The sequence below is a fragment of the Lepidochelys kempii genome, chromosome 18 (genome assembly GCF_965140265.1).
Source record: "Lepidochelys kempii isolate rLepKem1 chromosome 18, rLepKem1.hap2, whole genome shotgun sequence".
Classification (NCBI taxonomy): Eukaryota; Metazoa; Chordata; order Testudines; family Cheloniidae; genus Lepidochelys; species Lepidochelys kempii.
In genome coordinates this window covers 7834250-7853903 of record NC_133273.1, presented here as the reverse complement: position 1 = coordinate 7853903, position 19654 = coordinate 7834250, and the positions used below count along the sequence as shown (strand labels likewise).

Below are 19654 nucleotides of genomic sequence, written 5' to 3'. Positions count from 1 at the left end.
CGTCTACACAGCAAAACAACACAGCGGCTTCCAGTTTCAGAGCCCAGGTCTACAGACTTTGGATCAGCAGACTCGCACTACAATTCTAAAAATAGCCATGTAGACGTTCTGGCTCCAGCTGGTGCTCGGGCTCTGAAGCCTGGAAAGGGAGATCAGTTTCAGAGCCCCATCCCAAGCCGGAATGTCCACATGGCTGCCAACCCAAGTCTGTAGACAGAGGATCTAAGACTCACTGCTATGTCGTCTTTTGCTGTGCAGATGTATCCTAACGCACCTTGGCTTTCAGTTCTCCATGGGCAAAACCAGGCTACGTCTTTGGTTTCATGCCCAAATCTGAAGTTGTTTTGGTGTATTTGTTAGTTCTGCAAGGGATACAGAGCATCCATAGTTGGGCCTGGCTTCTCAGATTTTACTGGAGAGCTTGTTAGTTGTGGGAAGCGTTTACTTCCTTGCTAGAGCGTTTTGTACAGATATTGTAATACTGGTAGGTAGTTTAACATGCTGCAGAACTGGGGACCCTTCAAGAAATTTTTCCAAAAAACTTTCTGGCAAAAGTGAAATATCCAACTACGTTATTTTTCTTATATCAGGGTTTGCATATTTCTCTCGCCCCCTTGGGCATTGGGAATGACCCCATAGCAAGCACTGCTTAGCCACTCAAACTCCTCTGGGAGCAATGACCATGCTTTCTGCCCCATGATGTTCCCCTTGAGTTTCAGTGGGGTTGGTTTTCTTCACTTCTTGTGCCAAGCTACGGTGTTTATACTTAGACCTGAATTTTTTTTTTAATGGAAAACATTGAATTTTTGCTGAAAAAAAAGAAAACTTCCACCCCAAAACCTCAAAATTTTGATTTGAAATGCTGCCCCACTGCTTAATGGGAATTTTAGTTTGGTGGTCTCATGCCTCCATTTTCCTCTATGGGCCAGCTCCCTGGTCAGACTACATCTCCCACAATACACCACTGTCACCCTTCTTGTTGAGCCACCATGGCGTATCACAGCAGATGTAGTCGGAACCTGCCTGCAGAGGAGAATGGGACCACGAGCTAAACACCAGCTCCCAGAAGGCACCGCAGCAGCATTCCTGAATCAAATTTTTTCAGGTATTCCGTTTTTCAACTAAAAGTTGAGATTTGCAGTGGGACTCGGACACTTTCCACGAAAAAACTTCTTTAGTCTATGCTCCAATTTTCCATCAAATAAACAGTTTCCACCGGGCCTTGTGTTGCTGCACTCTATCGCACAGCCATGACATTCCACCCCAGAGGTGGCTGCAGTTCAGTGGGAGGAGAAGAGAATGCTGAAGCATGTGATTAGTCAAGGACTACTGATGAACATGTGAGGACCATGCTGATATAGTTACCATCTTTAAGCAATACCCTGTGTGTTGAGAGAGGAGAACAGGGGGTTCAGGTGAAGGTCGGGAAGGCAGGGCAGCGATGCAGCATAGATGTGTGTCAGTACTGAGGTTTTGGATTGAGTCAGAGGCCATCTTTGGAGGTGACCCAAGACACACCCAGGGGTACTGCCTTGTTCTGCCTTCCTTTGAGGCTGATGCTACCTGGAGTCACTTCTCTGCCCTCCACGTAGGGCACCATCCGTGATGCCTCCACTAATTCCCCTTTGTATGTCTCCTGGCTTCAGATGATCCTGGTGTTAAAAACAGCGAAAAAACAAACAGCTGAGTAAAGTCAGGCTAAGCATTGACAACCCTGGTCATGTTTTCCCCATGGGATGGGATGGGGATTGATGTAGACCAAGAGAAATCACATTCTCGCCACTTGTGCAACGTTCTCCTGAACCAGAGTGGCTGAGATGAGGTCCTTGCAGATGAGTCTGTTCCACTCCAAGATCAGGTCGCCATCCCACTCCTTGCGTCCCCCAGGGATGCGGAGGAGGAAGATGGAGCAAGTTCGCCTGTGTTGGCTTGGATTGAAAGCCATTTCTCTATTGAGACATTGGAAGACTTTCAGTTTCACGTGAATGTGGGGGGAGGGGGAGGCGGTGTGAAAGGCTGGAAGATAATGCACTGGATTGGGACTCGGGAGATCTGGGTCCAGTGCCTCCCTGTGTGGCCTTGGGTAAGTCACCTCATCTCTCTGTGCTTCAGCGCCCCGTCTCCACCATGGAGATCATAATTCTCCTACCCTTTCTGGCTTGGATGCAAAGTTCACTAGGCAAGGACTCGCTCTTGCAGGGTGTATGTACTACCCCTAGCATAATGGGACTCTGATCTTAGCTGGGGCCTGTTAGGAGTAGCAGGAAGTGAACGGTGCTGGATTGACAGCACTGAAGGCCTCTGTTTAGCCGCAGGATAGAGATCACACGTTGGCGACAGTACAGGCATTCTCCAGGTTGCTGCCCTTCCCTCCCTGCTCTCCCAGCGTGCCTCCATCCATCCCCAGAGGGACCCTCCCTAGGGGCCGGAGGAGAATTCAGTCAAAAATGGTCCTTCACCTTGCTGGAGAAGTAAGTGCCTGTCTCCACAGTGGTGGCTTTGGGATATAGACACCAGTCCCGCTAGGAGCTGGACTGAGATTCCCCCCCAAATCCTGCGCTGAGGTGAGGATGAGCTGGTGACTCTGATGCTGCGCACAACAAACGGTATCAGAGATCACAGATCCTCCTCTCTGCAATCCAGCATCTGTGATGGGCTATTGCCAGGAGATGATTAGCCTGCTCCCCCCAGAGCGCTGTGACTCAGATAGGCATCTTGTTTTGGGAAGAAGGATGCTCTCGCTCACCTCCCACCATCAGGACATGCTTGGGGAGATGTTAAGATCCGCCAGCCACTTGGCTCGGTGTCAGCCAGCTGTTCACCCTGTGTGGATACAGTAAGAACAAGGAGAGTACGTGCTTATGTCAAGTGACCTTTGGAAAATGAGCCCAGCATGTGTTCTCACTTAGCCGGGCTGGGCTTGCCCTCCAGAAACTTCCATCACCCCAGTGGAAAGAGGCGGACTGTGTGGATTTTAATTGGGAACAGCCTGCCTTCTGCACTGGGGTTACCAGTGTGCACAGGCTGTTGAGAGCTCCAAGGAAAGTGGCCGATGGCATTGCCTGTTTCTTGTTGGGGAGCTCGGGTTCAAATCCAGCCCTGGTCACTTGTGCAAGGAGTTTGGCAGCATCACTTCTTGGCACCCTTTGGATACAGCATTGCTCTGTTCTTGAGGCTCAGTGTAGGAGAAGCAAGGGTTTTGCAGGCCAGGGCTGAGTGCTTTGTTGGATGGGGAGCTTGGAACTGGATTACTATGGGATGTTGCAAGACAAGAGTGTGGGGCAGTGGCAGAAATACGCATAGGACCCAGGACTGGGTAAGGTAGAGTTGCCAACCCTCCCGGTTTCACCAGGAGTCTCCCGGAATCAGGCCCATCTCGCAGAGGATACTGAAGCCAAACTGGGAGATTTGAGGCTGCTAAAAGTCTGGCAGTGCAGCGGGGCTCTGCACGCTGCCCCCGACTGCAGGCTCCCTCCCCCTGGCTCCACGCAGCTCCCGGAAGCTCTCCATTGGCCAGGAGCTGCAGGGGGCGGCACCTGCAGGCGGGGACAGCGTGCCGAGCACCCATGGCCGCCCCTCCCTCTAGGAGCCGGAGGGACATGCTGGCCGCTTCCTGGGACCCGCCTGAGGTAAGCGTCACCTGGAGCCCACAGCCCTCAACTCGTCCTGCACCCAAACTCCCTCCCAGAGTTTGCACCCCTTCCTGCACCCCAACCCCCTGCCCCAGGCTCAGCCCAGAGCCCCCTCCCACACTGAAAACCCCTCGGCCCAGCCCAGAGGCTGCGCCCCCCCCCAACCCCCTGCTCCATCCCAGTGAGGGTGGGGGAGAGCAAGCGATGGAGGGAGGGGGGAATGGAGTGAGTGGGGCGGGGCCTAGGAGAAGGGGCGGGGCCTCAGAGGAGGGGGAGGGGTGGGGCAGGGGCATGCCAAGGGTGTTTGGGTTTGTATGATTAGACAGTTGGCAACCCTAGGCCTGGGTTTCATGGGCCTGCCCTGCTTTGACCCCCACTAAAACCCCTGTCCTGGTTGAAGGGCCCCCAAACCGAGAGGTATACAGACCTAGTGCAGAGGATCGCAGTGCCACTCCGGTTTGGCCCGTCCAACCCTCTGTCTCCATCTGCAGCAGGGCAGAAAGGCCGAACCTGAGTGGCGGGGCGGGGTGCTTTAGCCATTGGAAATGTTGGGAGGGATGAGGAAAGGTGCGGTGGTAGAAGTGTGCGTTTGTGCGGGGGCAGGGTCCCAGCCTGCTAGCAGATGGTGCGACGGAAACCAGAATTAAGGTGCACTGGCTGGTCAGGGTTAGATGCTGTCTGCTGTGTTGTCTCAGAGCAATGAAATTCGTCATGTTCCCCGACAATCCTTCTGAAAAAGAAATGGTGAAATATCGTCAGTTCGCTCTTACGGTGCACCTGATCTTTAATGCTTTACAAAGGAAGGTCGGTAACATTATCCTCACTTTGCTGATGGGGAAACTGAGGCATGGCAGTTGTCCGAGGTCATACATCTGCATCAGAGCTGGAAGCCGAACCTGTCTCTTCCGGCTCCCAGCCCGGTGCCCTATAGATCTAGCAACAGGCACTGGGCATGCTCCTGGTAGAACGGTAGTCAGTGCAATTCTATCGGCGCTGGACCTCTCTTGTTAGAGCTTGGAGAAGAGCTTTCCAACGAGGCTTTCTGCCATGTGCACAGAGGCCACGCTCTGCTTCCATCAGGAAGGGAAGGAATGCTGCATGTTCCAGCGATTCACCAGCATCTGGGGGCTTGGGCCCATTATAGTAGACAGCATGGAACACGCCTTTAAAAAACAGGCTGGTCTTGGCAGGGAGCATGCACATGGAGGGGCTGCAGATGGTTTCCTGATGGGGAGGAAGGGATGGTCTTGTGGTTAAGGGGCGGGGGAGTCAGGGCACGGGGTCCAGTCTCTTTTCTGCCACTGACATACTGTGGGGCCTTAGTTAAGTCACTTAAATTCTCCAAGCCTCAGTGCCTCTGTCTGTGATGGGAGGATGATCCTCAAAGTGGGGGGTGCAGTTCAGGCTTCATTAATGTTTTGTCAAGTAGCTTTGAAACCCGTGGCTGGGAGATGGCACAGAAATGGCAGGAGTTCGGAAGTGTTAATTCTCAGTGTTTCTTTGGAGGAGAGCTTAGAGTTAGATGTGCAGGAGCCGTTAATGGGTCAGACTTGTCCAGCCAGCGGCCCACAGTAATTCCACCCCCATTGGCCTGGGAGACGACGACGAAGCATCAAGAAGAGGAGGGTGTAGAATGCCCCTTTGGTATCTCGGCAGTATCCCTAGGAGACACCTAGGGATTGTCCCTGTAATGACATGGTTGGGACGACGTCCAAAGCCTCCTGCTAATCCCTTCTCCCATCTTCTTTTCCAGACTTCCCAAAGCTCCTCCAGCTACCTCCTGCACTGCACTGCTCCGCTTCTCCCCGCTGCCCCCCGTGACCATGAGAGCAGTCTGTCTCATCCTGCTGTGTCTGCCAGGTGAGTGCAAGGCATCCCAGCCCCGAGCCCGCTGGCATGGGCAGGCCAGCATGGCATGCATGTACCTTGGAGAAAAGTGACCTGGTGCACCTGGTAGAGTCACTGTGAGAGATCCACCCACCTGGTCAGTGATGGACCAAACCCAGAGGGTGGGGGGAGGCACAGTCCCTCTCCCACAGAGCCTCTGATCTAAGCAGAAGAATCACACCATTCAGGTGTACGATGCACTGACCGACCGGCTCTCCAAGTGTGGCAGAGTTTTCATCTCCTGAAGCTCGGACTCAAATGCCTCTCCCGGGACTGGCAGTCACTGCTCGGCCTCCCGGAAGAGGGGCATGGAGGGGGAGGAGTGATCCGAAGCGATTTGAAGGGGAGAGGGAGTTTGAACTCTATGGGGCAATGTGGCAGAAGGTAGAAAGTCAAGAGCAGGGGGAGGGTCCAGAGGAAGGGGCGAAGCAGTCTCCATCCACAGGGCTTCAGGAGTGAATAGAAAAAAAGGGAACCGAGGACAGGACCGCCTAGTGGCTACAGCAGTGGTTTGGCCTTAATGGGCCTGGGTTCAATTCCCTTCTCTGTCGCAGATTCCCTGTTTGTCACTTAGACTCTCTGGGCCTCGGTTTCCTCACCTGTGAAATGTGACGACATCCCTTCCCTACCCTCCGGCAGTGCTGGGGGGCTGGCCGCTGCTTTGAGATCCAGGGACACAAGGGCCTATGTAACAGCAGATTATTGCATCATTAATGACATTTTATGCACTTCTCCCTGTTGGCGTGTGGAGGAATGGGGGGGCGCCAGGGAGATGGCATCACTGTTGATTGTTGGTTTATGTGGATAATTAACGAGGCTGTAGGGTGTCTGTCCCCGGAGCAGGGCAGGAGGATGGCGGTGGCTCTGTGAGGTTAGACTGCATGTCTCCAGCCTGGGCAGCGAAGAGGCTGCTGGTCCTAGTTAGGGTTGCCAACTTTCTATTTGCAGAAAACCGAATAACTGTGCCCCACCCCTTCCCTAAGGCCTCGCCCCTTCTCCAATGCCCCGCCCCCACTAACTCCTTCCCCCCTCCTTCCATCACTTGCTCTCCCCCAGTCTCGCTCACTCATTTATTTTCACCAGGCTGAGGCCAAGGGGTTTGGAGTGCAGGAGGGGGCTCTGGGCTGGAGCAAGGGGTTGGGGTGTGGGAGGGGGTACGGGGTGTGGGCTCCAGGAGGGGGTTTGAGGTGCAGGCTCTGGGCAGCGCTTACCTTAGGTGGCTCCCGGAAGCGGTGACATGTCCCTCTGCCTCCTAAGTGGCCCCGGGGGCTCTGCACACTGCCCTCACCCGCAGATGCTGCCCCCGCAGCTCCCATTGGCTGTGATTCCTGGCCAATGAGAGCTGCAGAGCCGGTGCTTGGGGCAGGGGCAGTGCACGGAGCCCCCATGGCCATCCATGCAGCTAGGACCCAGAGGGACATGCCGGCAGCTTCTCGAGAGCCAACTGGACTTTTAATGGCCCAGTCAGTGGTGCTACCAGAGCCACCAGGGTCCCTTTTCGACCAGCGCCTGCACAGAGGGTAACAAACGTGGGAAACGTTCCCAGACGGGGCCGAGAGAGACCAGAGCATATGTGCATTGGCGCTGGACAGGGAGTGGGGAGCAAAAGACTAGAGGAGGGGTGTGGGGGGTAGGGGAAGGGACCAGGCAGTGCATAGAACAGCTGGTGACCCATGTGGTTCCATCTGTTAGAGCTTTCCTTACGTGACAAGGGTTGCAACAAGAGATCTCAGTGGAAGGCTGATGAACCCGCAGGATGCCCCAGGCCCAGCTACTCACAACGCAGCAATTGTGCAATTAGGACCCAATCCAACAAGGCACTGAGCACCCCGCGCACCCGCCATTCAACAGCCACAGGGGAGAGGGTGCTCAGCACCTAGCAGGTGGAGACCTGATGTGCAGAGCAGGCCCGTAGCAGGTGGCATAAGAACCATGCGGCAGCCGGGCGCTTGGGCTGTGCCTTGGTCAAGCAGTCGGAGATGGGTCTTCCCCTCCAACTCCGGGCGCTCCCCTGAGATTGTCATCAGGCTGCCTGCTGCCATGCCACGCCCAGCTGGTACCCCTGAGGGCAGGCCCAACCAGCCCACGCAGAGGCAACGCCGGTGGGGAGAAGGAGCCAACCCATCTTTGCCCGGCTGCCTGATGGCCACTGTCAGGTGGGGAGGGAGGGAGAAGGTGCTGCTCAGAGCTGGCCCATCCTGCCACACATCCCGCAATACAGAACTGGTGGCAGGAACCCGGGCCAGGCAGGTAGAGGTGGGAGGGGTGTGAGCGGGTGGGCAGACAATCTAGGAGGAGATGGAGCCAGGAGAGAACTTTGTTGAGGAAACCGAGAGTGGGACATAACCACCAACGCCGAGGTGGGTCGGGGGCTAACTGAGCTGAGGCGCCTCTGTGCCCTTGTTCAGAGTAATTGGACTGTGCTGGGGATTTCCCTCTGTCTCTCTTCAGCCTGCCCTGTTTGGGATCCTCCTTGCAAACCGCCTTGCACTGCTGGAGTTTCTGCAGTCGGCTCCAGCTGGCAGCCAGGGGGTGGCTCCATGGCCGGCGTTCCTCTGAGGGACCCCTCTGGGACCGAGATGCTCTGTGCTCTCCAGAGGGGGGAGGGTTGACAGTGTCACCTTGAAAATGGGGAAGGGGAAGAATTTGCAGACACAGCAGGTGTCCCAGAGCCACTGAAGAGCGGGGAGGTGGGTGGTGGTTATATGACAGGAGCGCCCTGAAATCAGGGCCCCGTTGCATTAGGAGCTGCACAGACACTCAGTAAGGCAGTTCATGCCTCTGGAGCTTGCAATCCAACTAGCTCAGAAAAAAGGAAGTTTTGCTACCCTCATTCTACAGATCGGGGAAACTGAGGCATGGAAAGATCATGGTTTGCTCAGTGTCGCACACAAGACCTATGACAGAGCTTGGAAATGAACCCCAGTCTCCTGCATCTCCATCCAGTGCCATAAGCACAGGGCCGTCCTTTCTCTCAGGGTAAGTCTCCACTGCAGAGGAAAAACCCGTGGCAGCAAGTCTCATAGCCTAGCTCTAGACTAGCCGTGTAGACATTCTCATTCGGGCTGGAGCCCCAGCTTTGAGACCCTCCCCCCTCGCCCAGTTTCAGAGCCCAGGCTCCAGCCCGAGCCTGAATATCTACACTGCTATTTTTAGCCCCGCATCCTCTGAGCCCCATGTACTTGAATCAATTGACCCAGGCTCCGAGACTCGGTGCCCTGGGTTTTTCTTTACAGTGTAGACGTACCCTCGGGCACGTGCCTTTCACTAGCTTGTTCACTGATTTCTGTGGGCTCCTGTCTCCACTATGAAAGGTCTCAGACCCTGTGATGAATCTCAAGATTGGGCCTTGAAAACACATTTCAGGTCGCGTGGTTTTGATGGCTTATGTGGATGTGAGGAAAACTTTGAGACTAAAGTCCAAACTAGACCCAGTGCAAATCCATTGACTTCAGTGCAGCAACAGCTGCTTCCACCAGGGCTGAATTTGCCCCCACTTCTTAATGATTTTCCACAAGCTCTTCCCGTTCATTTAATTTTTGTTGTTTATAAAACGATGTGTTCCTGGCAACATTTCCATGGACTGATCCTGGAACGCCGTCCCGGGGTGAGAGGAGTTGCGTGGGATGAATCAAATAGTCAGACCCTGGCTACATTAGCCAGGGGTGACAGGTGATTTCATGCACAAGCCCCCTACCCATCTCCCCAGATGGGGTTGAAACCAGTTTGCTCCTGTCTACACTAATGACCAACTCACTCTTGACCCCAGTTAAGGAGTCTGGGAGAAATGGGAGGGGGGGCTCTTGTGTTGCACACCTGTTGTTAACCGTGAGTCATTCCCAAATACAGTCTATAGTTAACCTCTAATACTCCTCCTCACCTTGTCCCAGGAGGTGACAGAGCTCACGTGATAGTCTGTGGGCTACTACAGCTGAAAGATGGAAAACTGGCCTCTCGGGTGAGAATGAGTTTCTGGGTACAGCTGAGTCTAGACTCTTCTCCGTGTAAGGTTTTAACCAGTAGAGAGCAGATTCCCTTTGTGAGTTTTAGATAAATCCTAGGCTGACTAGGGCAGGGGTGCCTTAGGCATTCATGGAGTCCGACCCCTTGCAAAGACCCATCTTTCAGAAGTGTCTGATTCATAGATTCATAGATACTAAGGTCAGAAGGGACCATTATGATCAGCTAGACCGACCTCCTGCACAATGCAGGCCACAGAATCTCACTCACCCACCCACTCCTGCGAAAAACCTCTCACCTATGTCTGAGCTATTAAAGTCCTCAAATCGTGGTTTAAAGACTTCAAGGAGCAGAGAATCCTCCAGCAAGTGACCCGTGCCCCATGCTACAGAGGAAGGCGAAAAACCTCCAGGGCCTCTTCCAATCTGCCCTGGAGGAAAATTCCTTCCCGACCCCAAATATGGCGATCAGCTAAACCCTGAGCATATGGGCAAGATTCACCTGCCAGATACTACAGAAAATTCTTTCCTAGGTAACTCAGATGCCACCCCATCTAACATCCCATCACAGGCCATTAGGTCTATTTACTATGAATATGGCTCATCTCTTAGAGTATTGATCAAGGACAGTGGTGATGAGCATGTCTGTTGTGCAAGGGAATACTGGTACCAACGCCAGCCCCCGCTCTGTGCTAGAAGCAGCTTCTACAATGCAGAGCATAGCTTCAGTATCCCCAATCCCAAGCGTTAAAAAAATCACGAGTCCAGCCCCCAAAATCATGAGATTTGCTTTAAAATTGTGAGATTTAAGAAAATATATGTTGGGGGTGTTTTTTCCCTTCCCTTCCCTTCTGGTTTGTGAGCCTTTTGGATGCACTTGGCTGGTATTTGCAAGCTTTTCTCCATACTCATGAATGCTAGAAACTTTTTTTTAAATGAAAGTTGAGATTCTCGTACATTCACATGACTCCAGGAGCTGGGGACTTTTAAATCCAGTATCACAAGAGCTGGCAACACTACAGCTGTGTCCTCAGGCTTCTGTAGACCTGAATTTGCTGTTGACAACAAATAACAGCTGTGAATCATTAAACGTGCAAAACGTCTCAGCAGTTAAATCCGATGCATAAGTGCTGTCCAAGCAACAAAGGCACAATCTCTGCTCTCAGGAAGAATCTGTCATGTACAGACAGTATGTCTAGACTAGGATAGAGGTGTGTTGGAGAGGGGAAAGGCGGTTTAAACATATGAACTAAAACCTTTTAGCAAACATGGCTTTAAACCCTAGTGTAGTCAGGGCTCCCCTGCTGTGGAAAAGCTTTCCAACTTATAAGGACAGATAGGCACTGGAAGAGGTTACCTAGGGAGGCTGCAGAGTTGCTGGAGGTTTCTAAGAACAGGTTGGACAAACACCTGCCAGGGATGATCTGGGTTTACTTGATCCTGCCTCAGCACAGGGGGCTGAACTTGGTGACCTCATCCAGCCGTACATTTCTATGATTCGATGAACCAGCTTGCACATCTCGTCTTGCCTACACCACGGTTTTAAAATGTGTTAATAATGAACCCTGGCGCATATCTGGCGCTTTCCATCAGTAGCTCTCAAAGTGTTTTACAAGGGAGGCCAGGAGTGTTACCATCACTTTACAGCTGGGGAAACAGAGGCACAGAGTGGGGACATGACGTGCTCACCCAGCCCTGGTAGAGTCAGGGATAGAACGCAGATTCCCTGAGTCCCCCTGTATGCTTGTGGATTGCTCTCAGTGCACAGAGTTGCTGTTCAAACCTTCTGCAAAATCAAAGGTCACTAGAAACATTTCTCTGAATTTCTTCAAATATTCTGATTGCGTCATTACGTTTTGGGCTGGGAGGGACCCCAGTCCCTAGCAGCATTTGCAGCCCTAATGTTGCAGCCTCCTGCTATTACATGAGATCCAGCAAGTGAAACCAGCCAGCCTATCTGATCCTTGAGTGGAACTGAAAGAAGCAAAGTGGCGTTAACAGTGAGAAATATGCGCCAAATGTGAAGAGTCGCGTTTGTGAAAGAACGTGCTTTTTAACGCGGTGTCACTTTAAGACTGTGTGTACATGGGAGCTAGAGAGCAACCAGTTTTACCATCCCATGACAACTTTTGAGGGAGTCATATCCCAGGTGAGTCCTCTTCCACGCCATTGGCTCGGCTGCATCTTTCTCTCTCTGGTTGAGACCAGAAATTCCATCCTGGACCGGCAAAATCTCCGTGAAAGTTTCGTCAGAACCGTACATGCCCTAGGAATCTTTCGACAAAATTGTTTTGACCAGCTCTAGTGTGTGCTTTTTCCGGCAAAGCTTCTTGGGACATCTCCCCCGTGCCAGCAGGAGCACGAGTGTAGACGGCGCTCGGGCATTTTCACCATCGTGTCATCTGAACTTGGCAGGTCTATAAAATACCTGTGGTCCCTGAGGCCTGTCTACACTTGGGCTCTCGCTCCACTGGCAGAGCTGTGCCTACGATCGAGGGTTGGCGGGGGAGAGACTTCCCCAAAATGGCTGATTTCGAGAAGGCTGAAGTTTGACTCAGATGACCAGTGGCAGCTGTGGCTAGCAGCGTAGGGTTGGGGTTCAGAAGGGTGGCAGCCAGGTGAGTACGGCGGCAGATTTCATAGGCCGGCAGGGGCTCAGCTTGGGCTGGGGTTCAGCTAGTCGGTTGCTTCGGGAGTCGGGCTGGCGCTCAGGGGCTGGAAGGCGGCCTGGGGGTTGAGGTGGTTTGGCGGGTGGGAAGGGGTGGGCTCGGGGCTCTGGTGGGCGAGGGGGCGGGTCCTCAGTCAGAAGGGGCGGGACTAGTTGGGTGTATTTTTTCAGCGGTGCAGATAGGGAAGGGGCAGTGGGTAGTGATCTCCACTGGACGTTCGGCCTGTGTTTGTTTTATACATGAAGTGTGTGTGGCAGGGAGGAGAGACCCTGTGGGAATTTCCAGACTTCCATGTGCGTCCCGAGGGGAAGTGCGTTTTCCAACCCCACTGAGGGGCCTGAAGATGGACAGGGAAAAACAATGGGTACTGAGCAGTGATTCGGCTCTTACAGCTTCTTGCAAGGGTTGGGGTTTTTACCTGGTCTTGAGTCATGTTAGGCTGTTGTTCTTTCTGGGCCTAAGCCAGCTCTTCCCCTTCCTCCTCTGCCATCTGCTGCTTTGTGGAGGAGTGGAGGAGCTCTTGTTCACTCAATGACTTCCAGACGGAGGGAGACTTGTCTCAGTTTCCTGCGTCATTTGCAAAGCCCTCGACTTCCAGTGCATCGGCTTTCCTAGCTGCATTTGAATGCAATGGCTGAAGAGGCTAGCGTGCACGCGTCCCATAAGCACAGCAGGGTTGGGGGTATGTTTCCATCTGGACGTGGGTACCCCATCGGCACTCAGGGGGCCGTGGGTGTGACACGTGCTCTGCACATCCAGAGGAGAGGGCCTTAAATGTCCACTTTGCTCTGCGTCCGGCATTGTCGGTAGCTCAGCCCAGATTGGACCCCAGGGTGGTTTTAACTTGGATCCAGCCACACGTAAATCCGTTGGGCTGTCAGTCAGGTGATTGTCTGTCTGTGCACCTCGGCGGGGACGCCCATTTTTAATACACTCCCTGAACTTGTGCTTGATAAGACAGATTTACCAAGCTGCCAGCCAGCCAGTTCCAGGCACCAGACCTTGCTGTCGGTGTAGGAAAGGATGAGGGACAAGGATCAGGAGCAGACGGACTCCCTCAGTTTGCAGGCCTGCCCCACACTTGAGATCATTCATTTGCTGATTTTGGGACCTAGCACTGTTCGTGCTCTCTGAGATTGTGGCCCTCATTTGTGCTGTCTCTGTGTAGCATGACTCACCCTACAATTGGCCTGGAATTAAAGATTAATCTTTAATTAAAGATTATGTCATGTGATGAAATCTCCAGGAACACACCCAAAACTGGCAACCCTAATCCTAGTGCTTGAGTACACGGCTGGACGCATCATCCGAGAGGTGGTGGCTCACAGCTGGGTCTAAATGTTCACGCGCTTGGCTAATTTGAGGCCTCATGAAGTTCCCACCTGCAGTGAGGAGGAGGATGTTTGAGGCAGGACAATGCCAAGCACACTCTCCCAGGACACCTGCGAGTCCCTGCCCGGGGTGGGGGGGAGGCAATCCACAGTCTGTGCATCTGATCAGCGGAGACGGAGAGCACTGGCCCATGTAGCTCAGTTCAATGCACTGTGCGGCCTTCGGGGTCGCTGCTATGTGAGTTCAGCTCCCGCTAGTTGAGGCTGCTTTGGTAGAGCCATTGTGGGACAAGTAACTGTCTCAGACTCCCGTCTGGCTTGCGCTGTCCCTCCTGGTTGTACGGTGCTGGTGCTGTTCGGGTCGACCTGGAGTCCTCTCCTGGGAATTCCTGCTCTGCAGGCGGCCCTGTCCAAACCCTGACAAGGGGCAATCACAGCGACTGAGCCCCTGCGGGCCTGAGCCAACCTTCCCAGCTGCCAGGAACGGTGGCTGGCCACGCTGCATGGAGACACGCTGGCGATCCTGGGGCTGAGCGTCAGGTCAGCTCTCTTCATGCAGACAAGCCCTGATGATGAAACGCTCAGGGAAACTGAGGCAGTGAAGGGCCTGTTGTGAAAGCAGCACAGAGAGGCCACTGGCTGCCGACTTCCAGGCACTGAGCCCTTCACCCACTCAAAGGAGCCATTGCTACTGGTCTAGCATTCCCCCGATGGGCTGTCCCGGGGGGGGGCGGGGGCGGGCTGGTGAACCAGTTCAGACCACGACCACCCTCGTGTGAACATGGCGGTGGAGTCCAGTTGTTGATTTCCAAGAGCTTTGCTAGGCCAGCAGATTGGGGCTCTTCCAGGGCTGCTGAGGGTGTGGTGTGGGAGGGGGGATTGAACTCACAGACACCTGGATGTTGGCTTGTGCCTAGGATGCTGACTCCCCTTCTACGTGTCCATCCCACGGGCAGTGGGGGCAGCTTTCTTACACGGTGTCTGCCCGCACTCAAGGGACAAGCAGCGGGAGGGGCGTGGGGGGCCGTTTTGAAAGGGTCAAATACTTTGAGCACTCAGTAAACCACAATGATTTCTCTCTCCTGTGTGTGTGTGTGCGTGTTCCCAGCAGCACTCCTGGCCCAGGGACAATACGATCTCGAAGGACCCCCTTATCTTGACCAGCTGCAGTATTCCCAGTACGACCCTCAGTTAGGTGAGTGGTCCTGGTGGCTTCACGTATATATCTCCCCCCTCCGCCTGCTCCATCCCTCAACATACACACCTGCTCTTTGTGTGTCTCGGTGAGACAGCTTCATTGCGTAACAGATCTCGCCATCTAGGAGGGTTTTTTCCTGATGTTCAGTCTGAATGTCCCCTTTTTGAATTTCATTCCAGTTTGTCCCACGCCAACCCTTTCCTCTCCCTCCCTGGTATTTACACCTTTCGGGTCCTTGGCGAGATCTCCTCCCAACCCATGCTCCAATCCCAGTCCACAGATGTCGCTCCATTAAACTTCCCCCTAAACCATTCCCTGGTAATCAAAGAATCTCCGGGTTGGACGGGACCTCAGGAGGTCATCTAGTCCAACCCCCTGCTCAAAGCAGGACCAATTTTTACCCCAGATCCCTAAATGGCCCCCTCAAGGATTGAACTCACAACCCTGGGTTTAGCAGGCCAATGCTCAAACCACTGAGCTATCGCTCCCCGCCCCCCCCCCAAATGTCTGATGCGCTTCACTGAACTCTTCTGATTTATAGGATTGTAGGACTGGAAGGGACCTCCCTGGGTCATCTCAGTGCAGGGGACTGGACTGGGCAGGATTTGTTGCTATCTCCCTGGTAACAAGGTGCCCGGAGACAAACAGAAGCACTCCCAATTCTACATTCCAGGATGTTGTTGCCTTTAAACTGCATGAAATGTTTCTCACTGTCACATCGCCCAACAAACTCACAACTGATATGCTGCCCACGATCATCCCTAGCTGATAGAGAAGGTTGGGCAATTTAGGGTCCTCCCAAGTAAAATGCCTTTTCCCATCTGGCAAAGCTAATTTAGTCCGTTAACAGAAGTTTGGCTAACTCAGGTTTCTACTTCCCCTGTTCAGAGTGGCTCATGAGATTTCAGGGAAATGATTATTGCAATATAGCAACTAAACTCCGATGGTTCCTGGTATTCTGTTGTGCTAGGCTGCTTCCAAGAAGTGTATTCACTGCCCATGAACCTTGATCAGTCTAAGATTTGTTAAAGATACAGACGTGTTGCGTTCCAGTACGGTAACTGTCACTGAATTAAACTGAACGTGCTTTATAGCCCAATGCTCTTTGCAACACACTGGTTGGGGGTGGTACCAGGCAAAGGTAGCAGCTGCTATGCCTTCAGTACCTTCTTTCTCTCAGCCAGGGTCTTTCAGACGTTACAGTGAGTGAGTGTTGTCCAGGCTGCTGGGATTGTCATTTAATCTGATCTGGAAAAAAAACAATTATTGGGATTTTACATTCCCCCTGGAGAGTCGCTGGAAATGGGCTGAAGAGACCAATGGCCAAGATTTTCAAAAGCGACAAGTAATTTGGGGGGCCCAACTTGAAACATCTTTCAGAAAGTGCTGGACACCTGATCTCTGAAAACTAGGCCCCGTACGGTGTCTTTATCACTCCACTAGTCGCTTTAGAAAGTTTTGACCTACTGTGTCCTCGCTCAAACCATGTCTTCCCCTACTGCAGTGGGTGAAAGTTTATGCCTTGATTTTTCCCCCAGAGATGCTGATCACTTCTCCCTCCCGTTGACTTGGGCGATCAGCAACTCAGAGCAGACTTGTAAACCATAGAGTGGATTCCCTGTACAATGCAACCACCTGGGATTCCATTGCCCTTGGGGTTAGGAAATCTGTCCGTATCCCAGGCGAGATGCAGCCACCACCGAGATGACTGGGCTCTTCCAGGGCTGGGCGAGACAGGTTTTGTGCAGGGAGAACAAGAGCAGTTTGTTTCCTTCTTCCACATGCTGTGTTAGGTCTTTGCTGTTCCTAAAATGAGACCTTTCTCTGTGCTTTGTTTTTGTTTTGTTTTTTAGACAATCAAGATTACTATGACTATCAAGGTAAGCACTTTCTCTGTTGAGCACTCATCTGCTCTTCTGAGCTGCCCTGTTTGCTCCAGCTGGCCAGCACTGGCTGGAGTGTAACTAACGTGCCGTGGAGTCGGCATAATTGTGCTTTGTTGGGAATATTAATTCTGCCGTTCCCAGCCTGGCTTCTGTTTTGCCTTGATCTTGCAGGGAAGGTCTAGTCCTCTGGGGTTTTATGATGCAATCTGTTGCCCCAGTTACTATGTGGCATTGATATGTCACTGCTGGATCCAGGAAGAAATGGAGGAGGATCCAAACTGCAAAACGAGGCTCCCGGGGAAAACTGGAAAAATGACCAATAAAACAAAGCTCCTGGGGAGGGAGAGTGCTGGGGTCTCTGGCCCCGTTTGGCAGAGGGTGTGTGTGGTGCCTGATTAACCTGAACTGAACATGTCCGTTCTCCATGGCAGATGTCACCCAGCGCACTCCCGAAGAGCAGTTCCAGTATCAGTCCCAGCAACAGACCCAGCAGGAGATCATCCCAGCGCCAACCCCCGGTGCGTTGTGGAGCCTTCGCCACTCCTGGCGGAGAGGGGCTGTGGGCAGCCGTGTCTGCTGCCGGTGTAGTCCTATTGTAGTCAGTATGTCCGCTGCCGTACACTAGCCGAGGAGCAGATCCGCTGTTTAAATGTGGAGCAGAGTATAAACAGTGTCCAGTGTGTGTGTAGCTTTCCTGGGCAGTAGCACTTATCCCAGAGAGGGAGGATGGCACAGTGGTTAGTGCACTGGCCTGGGACTGTGCAGACCTGTGTGCTCTGCCATAGCCTCCCTGTGTGATCCCTGGGCAAGTCACTTGGTTTCTCAGGGCCTCGGTTCCCTATCTGCACAATGGGGATAATGGCCCGCCCTGCCTGGCAGGGCGTGGTGAGGATCAATACATCCGAGATTGTGAAGCGCTCAGATGCTGGGAAAAACAGGGGCCCTGTATGTACCGTAGATAGACAGGAGCATGAGTTATACCAGTTTGCAGCCCACTCCCAGCCTGGTGCTGTGTTCTCAGCTCCACTTATTGTCTTTCCCCTCCAGCTCTTCCCGAGACCGAACCCACAGAACCTGGACCTCTTGGTAAGACCCGCAGCCTGTTGTTCTCCGAACCGTAGGGTGACTCTGGGAGCTGCAGATGCCTGAAGTCAGCTCTGAGTGGGAGGAAGGGCCTGCAGGAGGCAAGGCTGGAAAGTATAAAGGAGGTGGAAAAAGCTGCTCACTCAAGCTCTGAAAGAGGAGCCAGGGCACTGGTTTCCCTCCTCCGCCCCCAAGCATGCAGGCAGGACAACCTGGAGTGGAACGTGCAGGAGACACCACAGCTGGGAGGTGGGGCTGGGGACTCTCTCCAGCTGGCAGGGGCTACCTGGTGGATTTCTAGCTTTGATGACGTTTCGCTTACAGGAAACGCTTTAAATTGAGCAGGGAGTTAATGAGGCCGCCCTTGTACCTTCTAATCCTTCAAACCACCATTGATCAATTGTGAGCATATCATCTGAGGTCTGCCAGAAGCGCAAGAAACCTGTATCTCCTCCGACATGGCTGCCCCACATGTCAGCCAATCTGCCTTTGATCCGGGGCTGCCTTGAGTCTGAGAGAGAACCTGCGATTAACAAGCAAGATAGTAGATGGGGACAGAGCGTTCTCTCCTTGGACCAGATCCTGCAGCCCTCCCTTCTGGGAGCAGCCCTGCTGAATCCAGCAGCGCTTCTCCCGGTATTGCAGGATCGGGCCCTTCCAGCTGATGCTCTCGGTGACCCTTGGTTTTTTAACTGATGTTGGAGAGTAGCTTAAAGACCCTGCACTGCGCAGCCCCTCCTCTGTGGGGAGAAAATGTCCAAACCCCAGAGAAAGCACAAAGTCCCCCTTGATTTCCTCCCGCGTGGATAGATTTCCAAGCCGTGGAGCCCTGGAGGCTACGAATGAACCTTGTTACATTTAGCAGCATTTCTCTGGCTCTTTCACTCCAATGCACTTGTTTGACTTTCACTTTATTTGTTCCTCAATCCCTCTTCCTCTCTCTCCCTCTCACTCACAGCTTCAGGAGCAGTGGGGGGTGGTCTCCTCCGCCTTCTCCCTAAACTCTGCCTGCAACACCATCTGCCATCACTACCCAAGAGTTAGACACGAACCAGCTGAAAGCCCCATGGAGTTTCCTTCTCTTGCCCACTGGTTACCGCTCTGCCTTTGGGTTAGGAATCGGACCTGTGCGTGTAGGAGGAACATTCAGTGGTAGAGCTAATAAGGGTGGGGAGCAACCGCCCCCCCAGTGGCCTCCAGGTGTATGAGGGATGCCTTTTGGGGACCCTGCAGTCACCCAGCAGTGGCCACTCCTGTCCTGCAGGGCTGTACCCAGTTCCTCACTCCGAGCATTGCAACACGGTGCCCATGGCGCTGTGACCTCACGTGCTACATTGCAGCGCCACTCGCTCCAATTTGGCCCAGCCGCCTGTCCATCATGACACCCATATGGCACTGCAATCCCACGCGCCAGCTTGTACCGCCCAGAATGGGGAGCCGGGCACAGGACAGGAGCCCACTCTGCTAGGTGGGTGCGGGGGCAGGCTCACCCTGCGGCCCGCCACCAATGACCCATCACTCGGGTTGTGCCATCTGGCTCCGCCACTGGGAGCATTGCGATGTCGGGGGTGGACACGTTGCTGAGAGCAGTTGAGAGGGTTAGAAGTCGGCCGTCTCCTGGTGACGTGTTGCAGGGCTGCTACACGTGCAGCTGGCTGACCGGCCGTGGTTGCAGGGTGGGGGCGGAGGGACAGCGCAGGCCAGCCGAAGCCATGCTCCAGGCCAGCGCGAGTGATTCTGCCGAGCGTGCACAGAGGCCAGGGTGCTCTGCTCCGCTCCGCTCCAAGCTAAACACAGATCGGCTGCTTGCAGCACAATGGTCCCACTCTGGCACGTGTCGCGAAATCACATTTTTCCTGCTTTCTCTCCCGCCCCCAAAAAAGGGAAAATCGAGATCACCTTCCAGATTGAACCGGGCCAAACTAAAGGAGGCGGAGAACTCCTGAGCCCTGCCTAGGGAGGCCAGCTTTCCAGGAGCTGCTGGATGGCCCCACTGTGGCTCTGGCTTC

The 19654-nt window shown here is 53.6% G+C and overlaps 1 protein-coding gene across 3 annotated transcripts in view; it reads left to right on the top strand.

The window, feature by feature from the left end:
• MFAP2 (microfibril associated protein 2) overlaps positions 1 to 19654 on the top strand; it is a 31297-nt gene that overhangs the window by 7653 nt on the left and 3990 nt on the right. For 2 of the 3 annotated variants that reach the window (XM_073316704.1, XM_073316705.1), the window contains exons 2-6: positions 5386 to 5492; positions 14587 to 14673; positions 16530 to 16556; positions 16994 to 17080; positions 17610 to 17648. In XM_073316704.1, the coding sequence (XP_073172805.1) occupies positions 5456 to 5492; positions 14587 to 14673; positions 16530 to 16556; positions 16994 to 17080; positions 17610 to 17648 (277 nt within the window). In that variant the 5' untranslated portion in view covers positions 5386 to 5455. The remainder of the gene's footprint in view (positions 1 to 5385; positions 5493 to 14586; positions 14674 to 16529; positions 16557 to 16993; positions 17081 to 17609; positions 17649 to 19654) is intronic. The other variant, XM_073316706.1, reaches the window with a different exon arrangement.